At 56.2% G+C, this 18,011-nt stretch overlaps 1 protein-coding gene across 3 annotated transcripts; it reads right to left on the bottom strand.

Moving 5' to 3' along the window:
- Positions 1 to 4,139: 4,139 nt before the first annotated feature.
- On the bottom strand, positions 4,140 to 17,632 carry INSYN1 (inhibitory synaptic factor 1). Of its 3 annotated transcripts, XM_055277840.2 has the most exons (3): positions 16,385 to 17,632; positions 15,254 to 15,975; positions 4,140 to 4,967 (listed from the first exon to the last, which is right to left on the bottom strand). In XM_055277840.2, exons 2-3 carry the CDS (start codon positions 15,407 to 15,409, stop codon positions 4,242 to 4,244), a joined length of 882 nt encoding a protein of 293 aa, XP_055133815.1. In that variant the 5' UTR covers positions 15,410 to 15,975; positions 16,385 to 17,632; the 3' UTR covers positions 4,140 to 4,241. The 3 variants fall into 3 exon arrangements, with proteins under 3 accessions (XP_055133815.1, XP_055133816.1, XP_055133817.1); XM_055277841.1 differs by lacking the exons at positions 15,254 to 15,975; positions 16,385 to 17,632 and having other exon boundaries at positions 4,140 to 4,801; positions 4,893 to 4,967; XM_055277842.1 differs by lacking the exons at positions 15,254 to 15,975; positions 16,385 to 17,632 and having other exon boundaries at positions 4,140 to 4,797; positions 4,893 to 4,967.
- Between the last annotated feature and the right edge of the window lie 379 nt (positions 17,633 to 18,011).

Genomic DNA, 18,011 nt, shown 5'->3' with positions numbered 1-18,011 from the left:
CCGCCTGGCTCTCAGACTACCCAGCCCCCACCCTCACCTCCAGTGACCAGGCCACCCACTCCAGGCATTTTAACTGCAGTGGATGTTTGCAGTGGATGATGCTAAGTCACTGTGTTTGGGGTTGAATCCTGGTTCCATAGCCCATCCTGTGTTTCCTTAGGCAAGTTACTTCACTTCCCAGAGCCTCAGTTTCCTCATCTGGAAGCTACTTAGATATAAGTAAGATTGCTTATCTCATACGTGCTGTGAGATAAGACATACACTTAGAACAATGCCCAGTGCCTAGCACGTGCCCAGTGGACATGAGTTATTCATCATGCTATGACTCCTCTCCATCACCAGGTTCCAGCTCCCTCCTGCCCCTCCACAGCACCACTCAGAACAAGCCTGTGCACACAGTAGGTGGTCAGTGGAATAGGACTTCCTGGAAGCAGAGAGATCTGATGGAACATCCTGCGTAAAGAAACTCAGAAACTGGCAAATGTTTGGAGGCAGGGAAGAGCAGCAAAGGGCTGTAACTGGAAGGTCTGGAGGAAGGACCCAAGGGATGGCTGTGTCTACCCCAAGGACAGGGAGCTCACTACCCAGAAGCAGCCCATGCCACGGCTCAGCAGTGTTGAAAGTCAGAATTCTCTCTATCCCTAGTTGGCCACATTTTGTGTTTCAAGTCTGAAGAAGCCACTGGGGCCAGGTGCGGTGGCTCACGACTGGAATCCCAGCACTTTGAGGCCAAGGCAGGCGTATCACCTGAGGTCAGGAGTTCAAGACAAGGCGGGCCAACTGGTGAAACTACATCTCTAAGAAAATACAAAAATTACCCGGGCATGATGGCGGGTGTCTGTAATTCCAGCTACTTGGGAGGCTGAGGCAGGAGAATTGCTTGAATCCAGGAGGCAGAGGTTGCAGTGACCTGAGATCGCGCCATTGCTCTCCAGCCTGGGAGATGGAGCAAGACTCTGTCTCAGAAAAACAAAACAAAACAAAACAAAACAAAACAAAAATTGGCCAGGCGTGGTGGCCCACGCCTGTAATCCCAGTGCTTTGCGAGGCCAAGGCGGGCAGATCATGAGGTCAAGAGATCAAGACCATCCTGGCCAACATGGTGAAACCGCATCTCTACTGAAAATACAAAACTTAGTAGCTGGGGTGGTGGCGGGTGCCTGTAGTCCAAGCTACTCAGGAGGCTGAGACAGGAGAATCACTTGAACCCCGGAGGTGGAAGTTGCAGTGAGCCGAAATCGCACCATTGCACTTCAGCCTGGATGATAGAGCGAGACTCCATCTAAAAAAAAAAAAGGAAGCCACAGGGATCCCACTGTGTCAGGAGGCCCAGACTGGGTGTAGCAAAATTGTGAAGTTAGCCAAGTACTACCTATATCCCACTTCCCCCTCCTCCAGGACATACTCCTACCACTGCCCCATTTGGGGGCAAACGGCCAGGCAGGGGAGCAGGGGCAACTGATGGACATTAGCCACTACCACAGAGTCACATAGAGCCAGTGTGGGGTGGAGGATCCCATGGCTGTGTCACAGACCCCTAGCTCTGGCCCTCAGTTTCTTCTTCTGTGAAATGGGAACTATTCCCATAGGTTTCTTTTCCCTGATTGTTGAAAAGATGAGAAACTAAGCCTGAAAGTGATCTTGCCATGACAGATGAAATGCAAGCCTCAGAGGGAGAACTGTTATGTCCATCCTCAGCACCAGGTGGGCCCATTCCTGGTTGGGGACTGCCCCCTTCTCACTCTCAGGGTGGGGCGGAATGCAGCTGGCCCCTCTCCCCAGAGGAGCTCCTGACACTCGTCCTCTGAACCAGAGCCCTATCGCCGATCAGCACCAAATGCCTGAGGATTTCCTGGGGCTGATAGAGGGGCTCAGACCCCTGGTTCTCAGACGCGAGCTGGGAAGAGCTGGCCATGGCCTGCACCGTCCCTGGATTTCCACACTGGTGGCTGCACCCTGGCTAACTCTTTAGGGCTCCAATCTCACCATGAGCTTGAGGAACAAGCTCTACATTGCAGAGCCTCCTAGGTCTGCTCAGTCTCGTCCAGATCATATCCCCTGCAACTGCTCCAGACCGGCCTGTACAATCTCACTGTATGTCCACGGCCGGGGCTGGATAGCACCTCCTCAGGCAGGAGCAGTGGGTGCTGCCAGGCCTGCTGCTCAGGCCCCCTCCGGATAGACGCTGGGGGGCTGTAAACCTGCCTTAATTGAAATGTGCAACAGGGAGGCCCCCAAGGAGCGATGTCTTTGCTGTGCTGCCAGTCCCACCTCCCTGCTCTGAGCGAGGGACTGTGAATCAAGCTGCAGTCAACTTCTGACTTCGAGCTACTGCGAGGGACCAAGCAATGGAGGGTTTGTGACCAGGGGTGGCTCCCAGTTGGATGGGGGTATCTTCTTTGGCCATCCCGCTCAAAGCCCCTGTGCCCTGGAAATCACTGGACATCTGGGTTGAGGCCACACTGACCACAAGCCATGTCCAGTGCCTTCAGTTTGTCAAGTGCTTTCACAGTCGCCATCTCGTCGGAGCTCCACAGCAGCTGGTGAGGTAGGTGAAGACTACCAGACCCATTATATAGAGGAGGTAGATAGGCTCAGAGAGGCAGACTTGCCAAGGTCACACAGCTGCTAGCTAGCAGAGCCAGGCACAGCCTAGAAACCACTAATTCTTGGGTGCGGAGTAGCACAGGCTTTGTGGCTTTGGGGCAGGTACCGAACTACTTTGAACCTCAATCATCTCATTTGAAAAATGGGGATAGGTGGGGGCACAGTGGCTTACATCTATAATCCCAGGACTTTGGGAGGCCGAGGCTGACGAATCACTTGAGGTCAGGAGTTCGAGACCAGCCTGGCCAACATGGTGAAACCCGGTCTCTACTAAAAATACAAAAATTAGCCAGGCGTGGTGACGTACGCCTGTAGTCCCAGTTACTGTGAAGGCTGAGGTGGGAGAATTGCTTGAACCTGGGAGGTGGAGGTTGCAGTGAGCCAAGATCGCCCCACTGCACTCCAGGCTGGGTGACAGCGAGACTCCATCTCAAAAAAAAAAAAAAAAAAAGAGAAAAAGAAAAATGGGGATAATAATACTTCCTGTCTTGTCAGGTTATTGTGGTGGTTAAATTAGATGCTGCTATAAAAAGTATTCGGCATAGAAGTAGCATAGTGACCTGCTCCATAAATGTGAGCAATATAATTGTGATTATTATCCCAAGGATATTCAGCTGCTGTCCCTGTGCCGGCCATGCCCCTGATGAAGCCCTGGTGCCTCTAAGCTGTAACCTCATCTTTGTTCAGGACCTGCTGAGGTGGGCTCAGGGGCTGGGTGTGGAGACGTCAGGACAGAGTAGGGGTCACTGGGCTCCTTTCCAAGGCTGCCCACCTGGTGAAGGTGGCCAGGAGCCTGTCTATGGCCCTAATTTGTAGCCCCGTGGAAGTGGCTGCCTACTTCCTCGCACAGATCTCAGGTCTGCTTAGGGCCACGCCAGGGCTGGCTGAGGCTTTGCCCTGAGGTTTTGGTCTTGGTCTCAGGATCAGGCTGAGAATGAGAGCTGAAAGGATTGGGGGTGGTCCAGACCCTCCAATCAAACCCCTGCCCAGCCCAGGCAATCCTCCAGGCTCTGTGGATGCCCAGCATCCCAGCACGGAGGCCTGTGCCATGGGAGCAGCTTGCCATTCCCCTATGTCCCAGGCAACCCTAAGATGGAAGGGGGTGAGGCAGGACTGTGTATAGCCGAGTAAGTCTGCCTTGGAGTAGAAGGACGGCGGGTGCAAGGGATGCAAGGCCTGGCCAGAGTGATGCCACCCCCAGGCCCTGAGTCCTGCAGTCTCCAAACCACCCCAACTGTGAACCCTGGCCTAAAGGGACACCACTCCCTTTAGAGCCCACCTCCTGCAGGGGAGTCCCCTCTATGACATGGCCCTGGCCAGCTGCCAGACTCCACCACGGAGTTCAGGAGATAGCAAAAGGAGGATCAGACCTCCCATCAGATTTACATACGTTCAGACACCCCCTTCAGGAGCCCTGCAATGAGAAGGGAGGAAGGGCAGTCCTGCCCACACCTCCTGGGACCTAGGACGCCAGTGGGCATCTTCGTGTCTAAGAGGAGCTCTGTGAAAGCTTTGGGGCCTGTGGGGCCGGATCCTTAGCATTTTTAAATTTTATTATGACTTCATTTGTTTAAATATATATATATATATTTATAGCTCTATGTGCCCACCTCCCCCGGCTCCCTCCCCGGCCCCTAGTTTTTCCCCCTGGCTTTCTGTCTAGTGGCTGTGTAGGGCAGAACCGTCTGCGTGCTCTTGTCTGACACTGTCTGGGTGCTGCTGTTCCTCGTGACCCTTCGAGTCTGTTCAGGGGCCAAGGTAGAGCCTGAGTGGCGGCTGGTCAGTGGAGAGCGCCGTGACTTGTAGGGGGCTGGGGAGGGCTTGTGGGGGCCTGCGTGGGCCTCTGTACGGGCAGGCTCGGGGGGCAAGCCCACCTCTTCCTCCTCTGCCTCTTGCTCACCATCCCCCTCCTCATCATCACAGCACAAAGCATGGTAGAGCACTTTGTCACTGAACCGCACCCTCTCCCGCGTCCCTGGGGTCCGCTGGGGCAGCTGGCTCTTCACCGCGGGGCCAGCACCGAAGGCCTCCTCGCTGGAGGAGTCTGGGGTCTCCACTCGTGGCCCATTGGGGATGGGCGTGCCACCATTCATGAGGCGGTAGTCAGGGCCAGCCCCTGGCCGAGTCGACTCGGGACCATCCACGGAGTCCGAGGGGGTAGAGACGTCCAGGAAGGAGCAGAACTCCCAGCTGTCTGAGAGGATATCAGCTGTCATGAAGTCCAGGTGGCCCAGGTCAAAGGGGCCGCCCACGCCCGCCTTGTCACTGCTAGAGGTGCTGCTCACAGTGGCCGTGGTCCAGTCGTCCGGCTCCAGTTCAAAGTCGAAGTCCGAGGTTAGCTTATCGATCTGGCTCACCACCTGACCAGGGAAGGGGAGAGGAGATGAGAGGGGCCAGGTGGGTCCCTGCGTCAGCCAGGTATGAGTGTGTCTCCACCCCGTCCCTGTAGACCCCCTGGCTGGTGAGCGTATCGGACAGGGGAGAGCCTGTAGGATGGTGACTGGCCTGGAGGTCACAGGTTGGTTTGCCCTGTGGAGGGCCCAAATCAGATCAGGCTGGACAGAGCTTGTTCCGGCCCTTCCCAAAGGTCTGTTTACCACTGTTCAGTGCCCTGGGGGAGAGGGAACTGCTTTCCAGCCCTGCACACTATCCATTCACTCACCCCTGTCTCTCAAACACAGCAGCTGCTCTGGGGGCAGCCCTGGTGATCAGGGATGAATCTTCCTTCGTTTGAGAGGGGGCCATTTCAGAGGGGCTGAGGGCCTCCAGCAAGCCCATTCCACAAAGAGCTGAGCAGCCCACGCACCCTCAGAGAGCAAATGATGTGGGTGATCACAAGGAAGACCCTGTGTGGGCTTTCTAAAGCATCCTGGACCAATCCTTGCAGCTGGCTGGTGACTGTCCCTGCTGGGTCTCCACCATCCCTCACGGCAAGAACACCAGGTATACAGCACTGGCTGGGTCACCCCACCCCCATCTCCATCTCCCGGAGCCTCCTCATTCCTTCCCCTTCCCTGCCCACTGACAAGTGGAGATCAATCCTGGCTTGTTGAGAGAAGGAATAAAGCAAGCATTATTTGATAAGCAACAAAGAATCCATCTATTCTGGGCCCAGAGCTGCTTGTTCAATGCACCCAGGGGGCAGCTCAACTGCGGAGGTCACTCCACCCTGGCCTGTCTCACATAAAGGGAAGCCCTGGGTGTCTATACAGGTGGCCCTGGCTTGGGACACTCCCTTGCCTGGGTGGCCACTGTCAGCACATAAATCAGGGAGGAAGATAGCAGGGGAAAGAGGGAGATCCAGTCAAAGACACAGGGATGGGACAGGGCAAGAGAAGGGAGAGAGAAGATTCCAGCCAAAAACAAAACAGAAAAACAATGAAAACAAAGCAGAGAGGCCAAGAGTCAGAGTAACAGAGACCAAGAGATCCACAGTGAGTCATCCAGATCAGAATCCAGCCCCAAGCACCTCTCCGGCGCCCTTCAAGCTGGGGTCAGAGCAGACAATTAATTAACTCAGTACATCCTTAATTCAACAAACATTTGCTAAGGGCTGCTGCTGTCCAGGGATGTGCTAGTATTTGGCAAGGAGTGGGGGTAGTGAGTGCCCCAAAGTGAAAGGAAAGCAAGGACAAAAGTGATGGCCAGAGTGGCTTGGGCCGGTGGGAAGACTACTTGGTCAGGAGTCAGGGGCTGGATGCAGGAGACCTGGTCAACCATTTTCCCTCTCCAGATCTCAGTTGCCCAGTCTGTAAGCGAAGAGGGTGGGTGAACTAGTTAATTTCCAAGGTTCCTTGCATGTCTGAGATTCTAGGACTCTGTTTATAGGAATGAGTCTGAGAAGCTGCTTGGGTGCTGATGCCTAGGGATGGCCCCTCAACCATTGCCCAGGCCAGGAGTGGGGAAACCACTTGGCTGAGGCCTCCAGAAGAGCTGGAGGAATCAGGACATCTGGATTCCAGACTTAGCTTTGACATTGTTCTGTGTGTCTTTTGGAAGACCACAGAACCTCTCTGGACCTCAACCTCATTCACCTCCAAGTGGGTATGACAATCCCAGACCACCTTATGAGAGCTTCATGAAGAACGGTGAGAAGGGCAGCAAAAGGGCTCTGTGAAGCACTGGGGATGAAAACGACACCATCTCCCATCTCTGAGCACCTACCATGCACCATGCTTTCAAGTGCTCACCTCCACCCATGAGATCATTATCTCCTGTGTCTACAGATGAGGAGACTTGGGCACTAGTCACTGGAAAGCTGAGAATCTCCCCCTGCGGCCCCCTGCAAAACTGCACACCATCATGAAGTGCTGCTGTGACTGCTGGGCTTGGGCAGGCGGTAGGGATAGGGCCCTACCCTCCAATCTGGCTACTTCTTGTTGTGCTTCTCCCAGGATGATGCCTTCCTGCCCCAAAGGAACCTCAGAGAAACTCCTATCTCCCAGAAGCCCTTGCTCAACCCAAGCTCCACCCAAGGGCTGGTGGGAGCACTGGCCTAGGGTAGGGGTCCTCAGACTTGAGTGTCCCTCAGCTCACTCCCCAGAGTTTCTGGTTCTGCAGGTCTGGGGTGGTGCTGGAGAAGGTGCCTACCTAGCATGCCTCCAGGTGCTGTTGCTGCTGGTCCAGAGACATGCTTTGAAAACCACTAGCCTAGGGCACTGGGAGATTTAAGCTGGGTGAAGACCAGCAATTCAAGGCATTGATGGCCTCAGGAGAGGCCCCACCACCTCTGGGGCAGCTATGCCCTCAAATGAGACTCCCCTGATCAAGCCAGAGCTGTGGAGTTTGCTGCTGCCTGAGGGTGGGGCAGAATGCCAGTAGGAATTGGAGTTGCATGACTTGGCTGTGACCTCGCAGGGTCAGCTGAGGCCAGGCTGGGCCCAGAAGCTGGGTCTCCTGATGCTTAGTGAGGACAAGCACCGTTGGGCCTCAGGCCCAGCAGCAGGGAAGATCCAGGGTACACGTGGCAGGAGCCCAAGCCTTCAGGCTGGAACACTCCCCCAACCCAAGAAGCCCTTCCTCTTCTTTATTAGTACACTCCCCTCTGGTTCCAACCTGGGGGGATGGAGGAAAGAGAAAGAGGGAGGCCTGCATTCCTGAGTCCCACGTCTGCCATCTCTTGGCTGAGAGACCTTAGGCAGATGATTATCCCCCTCCGGGGCTTGATTTCCTGTCCTATAAAAGGAAGTAACACTCCCCTCCTCACTCAGTGTGATGAAAATTTAACAGATATGGGCTGGGTGCGGTGGCTCACGCCTGTAATCCCAGCACTTTCGGAGGCCGAGGCGGGCAGAACACGAGGTCAGGAGATTGAGACCATCCTGGCCAACATGGTGAAATCCCGTCTCTACTAAAAAATACAAAAAAAAAAAAAAAAAATTAGCTGGGCGTGGTGGTGCGCACGTGTAGTCCCAGCTACTCAGGAGGCTGAGGCAGAGGAATCGCTTGAACCCAGGAGGCGGAGATTGCAGTGAGCCGAGATCGCGCCACTGCACTCCAGCCTGGCGACAGAGAGAGACTCTGTCTCTGAAAAAAAAAAAGAAAAAGAAAAAAAGAAAATTTAACAGATATGAATGTGTTTTACATCGCAGAGTCAAGATAGCTAAACACTTAAGAACCTGGGCTCTGGAGCCAGACGTGGAGTCCCACCCTGGCTTCACTGCTTACCAGCTGTGTGACCTTGGCCAAGTTACTCAACATCTCTGTGCCTAAGTTTCATCATCAAAGGAGAATTCTAGTAATACCTACTTGATAGGGCTGTTGTGGGGATTTAACGGCTTAATGCACTTTGGACAGCATATGGAACAAGGCAGACTACCAACATCCACAATGCACCGTTGGGGGCTAACGTGATCATGCCCCTGCACCAGGCCTAAGAGCAGTGGGAATTAGTTCTGCACCAAAGGAATGACCCTCTGATGTGGGCCCAGTGACTATGGCAGAATTTCCAGTGCCTGTGGCAGAATAATGGGACATGCCGGGCCTTTCAAAACCTAGCACATGGACAGTACCTATTTTGCCGAAAGTTAGGCTGTCTCCAGAAAGAATAGAACCAGAAGAAGTTCTAAAAGCCAACTAGCTATGAGGCCTACAGGCAAATCTGGCCCAATCTATTAGGTGAGACAGGTCACACCACTTGATGAATGACGTAGTCAGGATGTGAAAGGGAAGCCATGTGCCCGAGGGTATGCAGCTTCTCTGTGGGGGGCCTGGGTCAGTTCACAATCCCCACTGCCCTTCCCTGGTGCCTCGTTTCCTGGGCCAATGGTGAGGGCAGTTGTGGAGCAGACCTCAGTCTTGCTCTCTGCTTTGGATGTCTTGGAATCTGTGATTTTTCCCTGAGGTTTAATAATCATTTTGCCTACATGTAATTTGGGATTGTCTTGGAGTGCATGGAAATAATTATATACACAGAAGGAAAGAGAGGGGGAGAGAGAGAGTGGAGAGAGAAATGGAACCATAAAATTACAGAATCAGACAACCCCCAAGTCAGAAGGGACTGCAGGCACTGTTGAGTCCACCTGTCTCAATGTGTTTGCTGAGGGGGACAATGAGGCTCAGAGACTGGGAGGAGCTGAGCTGGGACCAGAGGGTGAGTCTTGACTCCTGGGCATTGCACCTTAAGACCAAGAATGACTTGCTCTGAAGAGACCAAGAGGGAGCCCTAGAGAGCAAGGGCAGGACTGAGGGCTGTGACAGAACCTGCAAGCCTCGTGCCAGAGGTGTCCCCAACCTCTGTCCTGGTCACAGCCTTAGCGCCCCTTGCTGAAAAACTGCACCCATCTAGTCTTCCCACTGATAGCAACTTCCTCCCAGCTCTTGCTCCATGCTGCACCTAGGGAACTTTCTCATCAGCCAAGAGGACCACGTTGCCCCTCTGCTTCCAGCCCTTCCATACTCCCCAAACTCCTAAGCCTCCCAAACATAACTCCCTACCCACTCCCTTTCCTCTCCAGCAAGCAGCCTCCACCCTGCCAGGCCTGCCTCCTCACTACCCCTACACACTCCATCGAGCTCACTTCTGCCTCTGGGCCTCACCTGATGTGCCCTCCCTCCTTTCCTACTCACTCTGTCTTCACTTCGAGAAGGACGCCTTCCCTGATCCCCAGCTGAGGTCAGGTTCCCTATGAAAGGCTCTCAAAGCACCCTGCACATCTCCTTAAAATGTTACACAATATTTAACACTGCTACAATTTTGCACCTATATGTTATAATGTGGTTGATGTCTGTCTCCCCACTAGACAGTAAACCCCATGAGGAGCAGGACTAGGTCTCTTGCTCACCGCTACATCCCCAGCTTGGCACAGGGATCGGCACATTCTGCAAACACAGCTGTTGGATGAGTGATGAGTTGAGACAGATGGCTTAATAAAAACTACTCGGGAGGCTGAGGCAGGAGAATGGTGTGAACCCGGGAGGCAGAGCTTGCAGTGAGCCGAGATCGCGCCACTGCACTCCCAGCCTGGGTGACAGAGCGAGACTCTGTCTCAAAAAACAAAACAAAACAAAACAAAAAAACTGCTGGGGGCTTCTTTTCTGAGGAAGAGTTCTATAGTCCTGGACAACCCTATATGGCCAGACCCCAATCCTCTCTCCAGCCCTGGCTGAGCCCCCTCTCCAGTGGAAGCTTTGCTGTGTTCCTTAAGGCCCTAGAGCTAGGACTGAGGACCTGTAGTCCCAGAACCAGCATCCTGTACCCCCTGGACCCCCCACCACACCCCCACCCTGCCCCACCTCACCTCCCCTGACAAGCTGCCACCTCCTTCCCTCTCTCCCAGCTCCCCGAGGCAGCTGGTTACATAACTGGGGATTCTGCATTATTTATGACCACTGATTATTTTTTAATTCTGTGATTATGTTATGATCTTCCTGGGGGGCTGTGGAGTTGAAGGGGCAGCGAGCTGACCGTGATTCGTGGCTCTTATCCTGCAATTTGGCCTAATCGGCCAGGGAGCTTTGGTAAATCTGTCCGGAGGAGGAGAAGGCAAAGGGAAAAGGGAGGAAAGGAAGGCGTGAACAAAAATAATAAGAAAAAAATCCGCGCAATTCTTGCTGAGCTGCGGGTGATGGAGCTGACCCACTTTGGCACAGCTCCGTGGTCCCCAGCCTCTCCTGCTCCAGCTGCTTCCTGGCTGGGCCACATTTATCTCACACTTGCATGGCCTATGGCTTTCCCTGCCACCTTCAGACAAAGCCCCTTGCTGATGGGACTGCACAATGGAATGGCCAGGAAACAGAATGCCAGGATGACTGCTTCCTAGGCAAATCCGGTGGGGGGATCCTCCACTGCCACCCAAGGCTGGCGATAGGTTGTGCCAACCCCTCCATCTTCCTGAGGTGTTTGGGCCAAAGTGAGCAACTGTGCCCTTAAGTTATATCCCACCCAAGAGTCACTGATGATGTGGGAGACACTGGTGTTAATGCAAGGATCACTATTGAGCCCCCATGTTGAGTGACACCTGGGGAGGGGAAAACCAAGGATGAGGAGGCCAAGTACCTGCTCAAGGTAAGCTCAATACCTGGGGGCCAAGGATGGGGGCCCTTAATCCTGCCTTTGGGAGCTTCTGGTGGGTGGGTAACGGGGGAGCAGTGGGGAGGCAGATTCCCACCCAGAAACATGACCAGCAGATTCCTGGAGAGTGTGTGGGATTCTCACTGAGAACGAATCCAAATTCCGTGCCATGCTGTGCATGGCTCGATGGAATCTGACTCCCTGCTCCCTCTTTGACCTTTCCTCTGCTCTTCTCCTTGTTCACTGCCCTCCAGCTGCTCTGGCTTCCTTACTGAACCTGAATATGCCAAGCACACTTCCTCTTTGAGACCTTGGCACCAGCTGCACCCTCAGCCTGGAATGCTCTTCCCCTAGATAGCCATGTGACTTGTATCCTCACTTCTGTGGTGTCTCTGTTCAAAGGCCACTTTATTGGAGACCCCCTTCCTGCCCCCATCCCTGTCACTCTCTATCAGCTTTTCCCACTGGCAGGGAATGAGACTGCCAACTGCAGGAGAAACTAAAGGGCCCCATCCAGGAGGCCAGGATGTGGTCCTGACCTCCCTGGTCATGGCTAAGAAACTGATGTGATTCCAGAAAACAAGGCCATACATGGAGCTGAGGAGCAGGCCAGCGCTAGAATAATTCATTAAAAACATCGAATAGATACGGAGTGAGCTTTGTGCCTCTCATTGTGCTAAGTGCTTTATATATGTCTCATTTAATTCTCACAACAACCCTGGGGCAGGGGTAGGGGAGGATGCCTAAAATGTAGTCTCCCCATTTTTACCAATGGGAAAACAGAAGCACAGAGAGGTAAAGTAACTTTTGCAAGTTCACACAGCTAAGGAGAGGGTGGAGCTCAGATTTGAACTACAGGCATCTAGCTGCAGAGCCCATGCTCATAGCCCCTGAGCTGTTCTGTATCTCTAACTTAAGATCTACAGAACTTTGAGGAGCTTAGAGAACCTGCTGGGACTGGCCCGGTATCCTGGAGTATTGGGGAGCCTGGGAGAGATAAGGGCTAATTAATGATTGACCGTCATATCCCTCTGCAGCACAATTTTAGCTTTCAAAGCACTTTTACGTTCCTCACCTCACTTAATCCTTTAAAAGACTTTCCCCACCAATGGGATAGAACTTGCTCATCGCCCAGGGAGCCAGTGGCAGAGCTATAGCAGGGGTTTGCGAGGGCGAGGGAGGTGTGGGAGAGGGAACTCCAACTCCTCTAGGAGTGTGAGTAGGTGTTGACCACCCCCCACCCACCCACTGCATGCCAAGCCCCTAATAAATCCTTGTAAGATCACCGTGCAGTGCAAATCACCACATCCCAATTTCAGATGAGCAAACTGAGGCTGAGGGACCTGGGGAGGAAGTGCTTTGGTGTGGCTCATCTTTCAGTGAATTTCAGGCCATATGCTCAAGAGGATGAGGAGAGTCTGCCATGATCAGTGGCATCAGGGGGCTGGGGAAGGGGAGCAGCAGGCAGAGGAGGAAGATGGCCGAGGGGAATAAAGCTAAGCCCTTCCACTCCGCTGGCCTTGTTCTTTCACCAAGCATATGTGCAGCCCCCCACCCCCAACAGTCTTGTATATGACTCTCATCTCTACTTCTAAGTGCTTGGCCTGAGACAAGAACCCAGCTGGTGGGCTCTAAGCTGGTGCTGCCCAGGTCATGCAGTGAGGTGAGGGAATAAGTGAGTGCCTCTCAACCTTAAGCCTACCCATGCCCCCGATAAAAAAATGCTACACAAAGGGACCGAGGAGAGCCAGGCAGATTCAGCTTTACAGCTCCCTTGGAGAGCCAAGAGCCAAGACCACAGGTTCCAGAGAGCAGGGAGATTCCAACCCTTTTCTCCAAACCAGGGTGTGGCACCCTCCTTGGTAACCCAATCCCTGGCAAATCCCATCTCACAGGAAGACAGTGATGGCATCTCTTCTTCTGCTTGGACCTCCCAGAGCTTCACCTGCCTTCCTCCACACTCCCCTCTGCCTGTCACCCTGTGTCTAGACCCCGCCTGGGGGATGAGAGAGTTCTGAGGCTTACCCACTCCCCCAGCTGGGTGCCATTGGCAGCGGGCAGGCAGTGGCATACGGGGTAGGCTCTGGTTGCCGTAGCAACCTGCCAAAGTCTTGGGTGGAGGCACATGGCCTACAGGGTGTGTGGGGGGAGGGGACTCATTTTCTCTGTCCTGGCTGAGGCCTCTGGGCTGCATAGCCTGTGAACCTGGAGATCTGCTATTGGAGACATGGGAGTGGGTGAGTGTGAAAGGGAAGGAGAGGGCATCTAAAAGATCTGCAAATAAATCCTGGAGCTACTGCATCACAGATGAGCATAAGGGATCATCTCTGGAAGGCCTCTGTCAAAATGCAAAGAGATTGCCCAGTAGCTCACCTGCTGAAACCCCAGAAAAGGCATCAGGAACCTGAGTTCTAGGCTTACTTCTGCCACTGGTAGGCTGTGTGACCTTGGACAAGCCCCTATTGCTCTCTGGGCCTCAGTTTCTTCAATAGTAAATGGACAGGGCTGGTCTGGATTACCTATGAGATCCCTTCAAGCTCTGGGTGGCTATGCTGTGGGGAGAGGGAACACAGATGCCTGGAAGATGCCCAATGGGGAAAAGGCTGGGAGTTGTATCAAAGTTGACTCCCAGGCTTAGAGTCAATCCTGGCTCTTTGTGGGTACCTGCCAGGGCATAGGTCTCATGTCCCTGGCCAAGACTGAGATTTTGGACAGTTCCCATGGCCGTGATCTAAAATAAGATGGAGGCAGGGGGAAAACTGTAGTGCCTTGGACCCAAGAGTTTGGAGGAGGAAGGGTTGCGCAGGGGCATCTGGCATTTGATCTCCGAATTGTACTGTCCAAAGATGTGCAACCCAGACTATGGCCAGCCCAGTCCATGGGCAGAAGCACCACCACCTCAGTCTGCCTGAAGCAACAGTCATTCCCATCTTCTGAGATGGGATTTCCTGGCAAGGCTCCACGAGGCTGACCCTGGACAGCTCTTGTGCTGGCATCTCTATGCCCACTCCCTATCCCATTCTGAACACAGTGCCCTTCAAACAACCCCTCCTCCTTGGCTCTCAAGCCAGGCTGCAATGCCACTTTGCCAGCATGGAGTTGGTATCTACCATCATCCCACCTCTTCAGCCTTCCTAGAGCCCCTATCCTCCCTGCACAGCTGGCCAGGGAGAGCTTGAGCCCATAACTCCAGCTCAATCACTTTCCCTGCCATCTCTGCAGGGGCCCTGGTTACAAGGAGTTGAAATTTGCCTAAAGCCCACCTGGCTGGTATAATGGCACCCAGTGGGCAAATTCAGGCTAGCAGCTCAGAACGCTGGTCATGCATTTTGGACTCAAACGCAGCCCAGGGGGCAGGGCTGAGGACATGTGTACCTCATTACCCCAGCGATGTGAGAAGCAGTAATTAAACCGGGCTCCACTTAGAAAGCCAGAGAGGGACACACACATCCCAGCATTTCTCAGTGGCTTTTCAGCCTTGGCAAAAATATTTAGAACAGTTGGATGGAGACACGCATCCCCTTAGGGAAGATTCCTGCCCCTGCCAAAATATGCAAGGAACTCTTATCCACTACAGCACCCCCAGACCCATTCTTACCCCCAGACAAAGAGGACATAGCTGGCTTAAATTTTTCCAAGATCAAGGGTTCTCAGTATCTGTGTGATTTCTAGGGATATGCTTTGAGCTGGGCCTCAAGCAGTGGAAACCACCTCAGCAGAACTATCTGCACTCTCCCAGGGCCCCTTGTGACCAGGTCAGAGTCTGGGAGACAGATGGTGGGGTCAAGGGTCAGCTTGGGTCCCAGAAGGGTGTCTTCCACTAAGAAGCTGTGGCAGGATTCAGTCCTTACTGGCCATCTTGGCAGCCCTTCGTGCTAACCCAGAGCTCCAGGCTCACTGACATGCTGCTCAAGTAACCTCTACAACACCAAGGCCCCTCCAGCCTTGGGGTCTGATGAGATTTTTAGCAAAGCAGATTTGGGGAAAGGAGAGCAAGGAGAAAGAAGGTCTCCAGTAGAGTGACACATGTGCACACAGCTTTGCACGCTCCGACGTATTTATGAGTACGTTTTTGTGCCAAGCCCAAGAAGGCTGGCTTAGGGTCTGTCTGGTCCCTCCTCACCCCTCACTTACCTCCCTCAGCTCCTTGGCCACCTCCTTGAGCTCGCGAAGGATGCCCTCAAGCTGCCCGATGACCATCTTCATGCGCTGTCGAATCCGCTCCCGCTCACCACCACTGCTGGGGTCGTCACTGGGCTGCCCGAGGTCCGGGGCGCCCCGAATGTTCATCGTTTACCACGTGGCCGCAGGCCTGCCCATACTCCCCCCAGCTGGGCACACGCTGCGTCTGCCTCCACGGAGCCCCCCTCGGCTGGGCAGAGCTCCACATCTTAACGGCCCCCCAGCCCACCCTGGCCCTGGGCGGCCCTCAACCAGCCCCTGCCCCCTGCCACCCAGCCTCCTCTGCCTCTGGGTGGGGAGTGGGACACCCAGAGGGAGACAGAGTCTGGCAGAGGGGGTCAAGGTGAGGACACAGGAGAGCAGGGGGAGGGACCTTGGGTCCCAGGAGTGGCCTCCAGGTCTTGAAGTGCCTGTGGGTGTGCAGAGCTGATCTCTGCCTGAGCTTGAACACAGAGGCAGGGGGATGACTCTGCAGGGACTAAGGGTAAGAGATGCCCTTGGGATGGGGGAAGGCAGCAGGGATCCCCTCACAACTCCTAGACAGTTGCAAAGGCAGAGGTCTCTGGATACAACTGACACCTGCAGAGGGATGGTGGCCAGGGTCTTCCAGATGTGGAAGGGGCTCCGGATATGGGCAGCTCTCGGGGGGAGCTGGATTGGAAGAGGGCAGCCCCCTGCGGAGAGAGCGAGCCTGGCGTCAGCCCTCCCAGGCTGCAGCACCAGCCGGCAATGCCGCTGCCTCCCTCCTCTCGCCAGCCTGCACCCTTCCTCGCTGGGGATTTTTTTTTCTTTGTGGGGAGGGGTGGTGGAGGCAGATGGTTTACAGCACAGCCCCTCCTCTAGAGGGAAAGGGAGGGAGCCCCTGCTTTAGAAGCAGAAGTCCTCAGCCTGCTACGGGGCACCCTGGCCGTAGCTCCCGCCCCTCCCCACCCTCCCCCCAGCCAGGCCTGCCCAGGCTGGTTCACCAGAGGGCCTCTCCAGTCACCTATCCTCCTTCCTAGCGCCCCCAGGGTGCCCTCGTTCCCAGCGGACCCTCCCTCCCCCAGCCCCGCCTTCCCTCAGAACCCCCACTCCTGGACTCACCGAGGGTGGGGGCACCGGCCTTCCCTCCAAGCAGCGTCGGGGGCCAAGCCCCAAGACGGGGTTGGGGGGCCCCCAAGGCTCCCTAGGGCGGGCTTCTCTCTCTGGACCCTTCGGCCCCGGGCCTCAGGGAGGTCCTCCGAGCAGTGACCGGAGACATCTGGGCGGTGGGAGGGGGCGGGGCCTCCGCGCTCCAGGGAAGGGGGCAGAAAAAATCTTTCTCAAGCCTCTCCAGGCTCGGGGTCGGGAGAGCGAGGGTCCGGCAGATGCGGGGCTCCGAGGCCACAGGTGACCGGGGCGCGGGGAGGCCGAGGAGACGCCGGGCCGGTCCCAGCGCGTGAGCCAAAGTCGGAGGGCTGGGAGGGCGCCGGGATCCCCTCAGCCCACGCCCGGCATTCCCCGGGCTCTGCACCGTCCAGGATTCGCTTTGTCCAGTCCAGATCGGCCGGGTCCGGGCTCCGCTGGGGTCTGCCCTGCCCTACCCCGCCTGGAGTGAGCTGGCACCGCCGGGAGCCCGGGACGCGCTCAGCTCGGACCCAGAACGTCCGCGCCCCGGGGCACCCGCGGCGTCCGGAGCGGCCGCGAGGGTCAGCTCAGCCTAGCCCCGCGGTCGGCCCTGGGCAAGATCGCTCCCACGGCTCAGTTCACGTTCCGAAAGGTCCGGAATCCGCCGGGTCCCCGAGGAGGGACGGTGTCAGCCGCGGGGACCCGGTCCCCGCCGGGCCCAGCCGAGAGCGCGCGAAGCCGGGGGCTCCGGCAGGGCTGGGTTCGGCGGCCCGGGCGCAGGCGGGAGCAGCGCCGGGCGGAGGAGAGGAGAGGAGGCGAGAAGAGGCGAGGGGAGGAGGCGCGGCGAGGGGAAGGGAGGGGAGGGGGCGAGCGGCGGGCCGGGCCGGGCCGGGCCGGGGCGCACCAGGCTCGCAGCCTTCGCTCGGCTCCGCTACCTCCCGTCCGTTAGCTCTCGGCTCCCCGCCTCAGCAGCCCCCGGGCGCCGGGTCGCCGCCGGTGGGGCAAACAGGCGCCGGGTCGCGGCTGGGCCTCCCTTCGCCGCCTCGCCCTGCCCTGCCCCGCCGGGCTCCCGGGGCCTGGGCCCGCTCCCCGAGCGCCGCGGCGCCGCGCCGCCCGCGCCCCGGCCGCCCCCGGCCCGCCCCGCCGCCCCCCGCCGGACTGGCCGCCGGGGCGGGCGCTGGCTCCCTTAAAGGCCGCCCGGCTCGCTCGGCTCCGCTTGCCTCGGCGCTGTCAGGGAAGGGGCCGGCCCGCCGCGCCGGGAGGGAGCTTTTAAAGCGACACACACGCCTCCCAACCCCGAGGGCCAAGCGCGCGAGTCAGGGGGGTCTCGCCACCCGGGCGAGGGGGAAGGGTCTCGCTGGCGGGGCTGGAGGCGGACTGACTGGACCCCACGCCGGCTGACCTGGGGCGCGGAGGGACAGCGTTCTGGGGACTTCGTTCCTTTGCCACCTCTCCAGACACCCCCATTGCCCCCTTCCCCTACTGCACTGTCCCCAAGCTTCCCTTTTGGCCACGTTTCCCGCATCCAGACCCTCCCTTCTACCCCCCACATAACCCAACCCCCGACCTTGCCTGAAATCACATTAATTCAGAAAATAGAATACTGCCAACCTTTCCTGAGCAC

Source organism: Symphalangus syndactylus, chromosome 5 (genome assembly GCF_028878055.3).
Source record: "Symphalangus syndactylus isolate Jambi chromosome 5, NHGRI_mSymSyn1-v2.1_pri, whole genome shotgun sequence".
Classification (NCBI taxonomy): Eukaryota; Metazoa; Chordata; class Mammalia; order Primates; family Hylobatidae; genus Symphalangus; species Symphalangus syndactylus.
The sequence above is the reverse complement of the archived record's forward strand: the minus strand, read 5'-3'. Positions and strand labels throughout refer to the sequence as shown.